Source organism: Paramisgurnus dabryanus, chromosome 4, assembly GCF_030506205.2.
Source record: "Paramisgurnus dabryanus chromosome 4, PD_genome_1.1, whole genome shotgun sequence".
Classification (NCBI taxonomy): Eukaryota; Metazoa; Chordata; class Actinopteri; order Cypriniformes; family Cobitidae; genus Paramisgurnus; species Paramisgurnus dabryanus.
Window position 1 is genome coordinate 50,128,246 of NC_133340.1, and position 4,505 is coordinate 50,132,750.

The 4,505-nt window shown below is 37.9% G+C and overlaps 1 protein-coding gene across 1 annotated transcript; it reads right to left on the bottom strand.

Annotated features, from left to right (window-relative positions):
- Positions 1 to 524: 524 nt before the first annotated feature.
- LOC135735439 (uncharacterized) lies at positions 525 to 2,516 on the bottom strand. The gene is made up of 2 exons (XM_065253866.1): positions 1,191 to 2,516; positions 525 to 1,025 (listed from the first exon to the last, which is right to left on the bottom strand). Exons 1-2 carry the CDS (start codon positions 2,514 to 2,516, stop codon positions 525 to 527), a joined length of 1,827 nt encoding a protein of 608 aa, XP_065109938.1.
- Positions 2,517 to 4,505: the final 1,989 nt, after the last annotated feature.

Consider the following 4,505-nt stretch of genomic DNA (forward strand, 5'->3'; position numbering starts at 1 on the left):
TGTAACTGTATATTAGGCCTACTGCACAATAAACAGAACACTATCCAACTCTTAAATATTCAGTACAGTAACAAAATTGAATATTGAAAATAAATAATGTTCACATACTTTGCATTCAAGTGCAGAACTAAGACACACAACTGTAAGCTTGTGTAATAAGAAAAAAATGAAAATTTGGCCTTTAATTAGTGCAATTATCTGTTTCTCTATAATGCTGCACAATTAACAGAGCACTATCCAACTCTTAAATATTCAGTAAAGTAATACAAATTAAATATTGAAAATAAATAATATTCAGTTATTCACACACTTTGCAATCAAGTGCAAACTAAGACAAACAAATGTAAACTTGTGTAAACAAACAAAGGAAGATCTGGCCATTAAGTAGTATAAATCTCTGTACCTATATATTATTGCACAATAAACAGAACACTATCCAACTCTCTATGTATGTAGATTAACATGTTGTTTGTTCTCAGTTAGAATGAACAATACATTAATCTATACTAAAATACTCCTCTCATCTAACAACTAAACCAGTGGTTGTAACGTAGGAGGAGAAGCTTTTCGAATCTTTTGTCTGACAGTCTGTTCCTCTTCGGAGAGAAGACAAGCTTGCCCAGGCTGAACAGTCTCTCAACAGGTGCACTAGATGGTGTAGCAGCATTGTAACGTAGTGAAATTTTCTTGATGAGAGAAAATTCACACAGAGAGTTTAAGTTTTGTGCTGAAGATCTAATATAGTCTGCCACTTGGTTTTCTGCTGAAGATGAAGTTTCCTCCTCATCCTCCTCAAAGGAAAATAAATCGTTCTCTTTGGCTGAATCTGTGTGATGTGAAGATGTGCTGGGACCTGGCTGTGGTTCGTCGAGGACAATTCTTCTGCACTCTGCCAGCAAACTTGCCTTAGCCTTATCCTTTAACTCCTGTGAACGCAGCCAGCGAAGTTTGAATTTTGGAAGAGTTACAGCAGCAAGTATAGCCTCCTCATTTCCCAGGACATCAGCAAATCTGGTTTTGATAGACTGAAATGATAATAATAATAACATTAAATATATGTATCAAAACAAATCAGTGATATTATTATTATTATTATTATTATCATAATTAGTAGCAGTTGTATTTATTATTATGTGTACTATAGCAATGTTCACTTAACAAATAATAAAATATCAAATTCAAGTTCTTACTGTGACTATGGCATCAGGAAGGTCTCTCAGTATTTGCAGGTCACTTTTAAGGGCTTCTGTCTTCAACATTAATGTCTCGATCGTTGGTAAGAGTGTACCATAAAAACAGTTGTCTTCTCCCTGAAGTATATCCAAGGCAACTGTAAGGGGCTTCATCGCAGTACAGTACTCCTTTAAAAACTGGTGTTCCCTTTCTGTTATCGCTGCCAGTCCTAATTTGGATGAAATGGTGTTAAGGTCTACCATGGATATTTCACAGATTCTAGCCAGGGCATCATAGAAGGAATTCCATCGTGTTGTACAAGGTACAAGCAGCTTTTTTGACACCAACTCATCAACTGTTTCAGTAGCCAAAGCAGATCGACTAGTCTTGTTCCATAGGGAAGTACATTTGGCAGTAGCACTTCTATAAACAGCCTTTGTTCCAGATTTTGACAGCAGCCACTTTTCAACATCAGTGCATGAAATCAGGTTTAGTGTGTGTGATGCACATCTCTTGTGGGGGGGCAAAGTGATCACAACATCACCATCATTATCATCAGTTGCATGTAGAGCAGCATTAATGTCTGTAAACGTCACCTCATCTTCATTGTCTTCTTCAGAATCACTTTCCTCAAGTGGCTGGTACCTCTTAAATGCTTTAACAAAATTAGAGCCGTTATCAGTCACTGTTGCTGTGATTTTGTGTGTTATCCCATATGTTGAGTGTATATTGTCAAGCTCAACTGCAATGGCGTCATGAGTATGATGCCCCTTAAACCGTCTGCAGGCAAGAGCTGCTTTCTCTCTTTCCATGTTATTTGGATTGATCCAATGTGCTGTCACACCCAGGTAACTTTTATTGTGGGCAGTCCAGATGTCTGCTGTAGTTGAAATGTACTCAAGTTCCTCAAATGACGTTTTGAGCTTAATATTCATTTTTTCATATTCACTGTCTATGAATTTAGCAAAAGTGTTTCGGCATGGGGCAACCCCCCTTCCTCCTCCTCGTATTGGTATTTTAGCAAGGATCGCTCTGAATGACTCAGACACCACAGTTGACAGGGGGAGCATGTTTTCAACAACATACCTTGCAATCAACGTGTTCAGCTCGGGCTTGGTCACCTGTTGCTGACCCGAAAAATCGAGCGTTGCTTGTTTTAACAGAGTGGCTCCGTCTCCTTGGCTGGAGCTCAGGCTAGCTGCATCTGGGGTTGGGTTAGCAGCAGCAACAAGTGTCGTGTTAGCGTGTGTTGATGTGAGGTGCTTCATAAGATTTGAGTTGCTTGAGGCAGACGTCGATAAAGTCTTTTTTTCCTGGGCATAGCGTGCATGTAACGTAAACATTCTTGCCTTTAATTTCAATTAATGAGAAGTAATGCCGGTACTTCCAGTTTGCGAACGCAACCTTTGAATTTCCCCGGCTCATCGCCATTGTCACTCACGCTGTCTTGTGTTGGTAGTCAGCGCGTGCAGTGAGACAGCGTGAGCAGGGCACCGCCCACCCAGCCAATCATCATGGCATTTGAAACGGTGTCATCATCCCCACCCCTGCTCTCCCCAGGCAGCTGATGTGTAGCCAAAGCATGACACCTCGCGCTTTATTCAACCAAATTGTAGTAACGCAACACTTTACATTCTCAGTAAAGATAACGGCGTTGCAACGATGGGAAAAGTAATTAATTAGATTACTCCGTTACTGAAAAATGAACTCCGTTACTAACGCCGTTATACTTAAACGCCGTTACTGCCAACACTGCTGATAACCAAATATTTATTCTCTTTATGTGTGATTATTAGTTATTATTTCTAATGTTGGCCTATTATTGTTCTTTAAGGATCCACATATTTACAGCAATCTTTTTCATACCTTTAAGGCCAGTTCACACTGGTCAGACAACTACCAACTCCAACAGACACCAACAGACAACCACATTCTAAAGTCTCATTTACTTTGATCCAACAACTTCCAACAGGGGTTTCACACTGGTCAGACAGACTCCAACAGACGCGTCTGTTGGAGTCTGTCTGACCAGTGTGAAGTGGCCTTTAGGATTTGAAGAATTCTAAGACAACATTTGAAGCTTTATAACTTCATAGGGTTGTTTCCCACAGGTTTAAATTGATGCATGACTAGCCATTAGTTATGTAAAAACATTTAGGTACTTTTTACAAACAAACCTTATAAAAAACATTACTGGTATACATCTTAAGACAAAACTATGGCCCAGATATATTTAAAGGTAGGCCAGTGTAAGCTATTTTCAAGTAAGATAACTGAAACTTAAGCCTTAATTTTAGTCTGTAACTACACTTAAACCAATGGTCAGTAACATGAATCTCTAAGACTAGTATTCAAAGTTAGTCATACATTTTTGTCTTCATGATTGAACATAACTGCTTTAAGTATCATGTGAAAAAATATTTAAATTATTTAAATTATATTTAAATCCAAATAGTAAGACTGATTAGCCCTAACTAACTACTAGTTCTTCAGACTAGTCCTTAAAACACAGTCTTTACTTAATGGCTACTGTATGTTTATTCAACCAGCCCTAGTCTTGGAAAGACATATATTGTCTGATCTTAATAAAACTGTTAATATTTTGTCATAAGCTTCACATTACTAGTTAATTAGTTAGATATACTTAGTCTGGCCCATTTTGAAAATGTCACATTTCAAAATGCTTGAATTGATTACCTCAAGTCTTTTAGTTTTAATGAGGTAAATGACTGCAAATCATTAAATCTTAATTTTCATGCAGATGCAAACCCATGGACAAAAGGAACATAACAGCCGCTACAAATGAAATAAAGAATACAGGTTACAAATGGTGCCCACCTCACTATGTGACATCACATCAAATCCAGTAATACAACGGCAAAATTTTATTTTATGTTTCATATTGATATTTGCCCAGATAGTACAGCAAATTCATAAAATTGTTTTTCATATAAACATAAACATCTAGAGCAGTACTTTCAACTCAGTGAACCGCAGTGGTTTCTCAAGACCCAATGCTTGGCACATTTTGTATGTTTCTCTCATCTGACACAATCAGTTCAGTTCATACAAATCTCTACTGATGATTAAAGTAGATTTGTTTAAAATAGAAGACTTTCGTATATGTGCAGAGCAGTGGGCCTCCAGGAATAATTTTGAGAACCATTGATCTGGGGCACATTTAACGTAACTCCCGTTGTTCTAGATGCAAATATTTCCGGAATGATGAGCCAAAAATCATCAAAGACACTTGAGAACATAAGACAAACAGGCCCATCAGTTTAGTTGTAATGGCACACCATTACGCTGGACTCGTACATGGTTAATGCTGG

Coding starts and splice junctions, on each gene's coding strand:
- LOC135735439 (XM_065253866.1), bottom strand. CDS start 2,516: ATGTTTACGTTACATGCACGCTATGCCCAGGAAAAAAAGACTTTATCG. Junction 1,026..1,190: donor TTCCTGATGCCATAGTCACA/GTAAGAACTTGA, acceptor TTATCATTTCAG/TCTATCAAAACCAGATTTGC.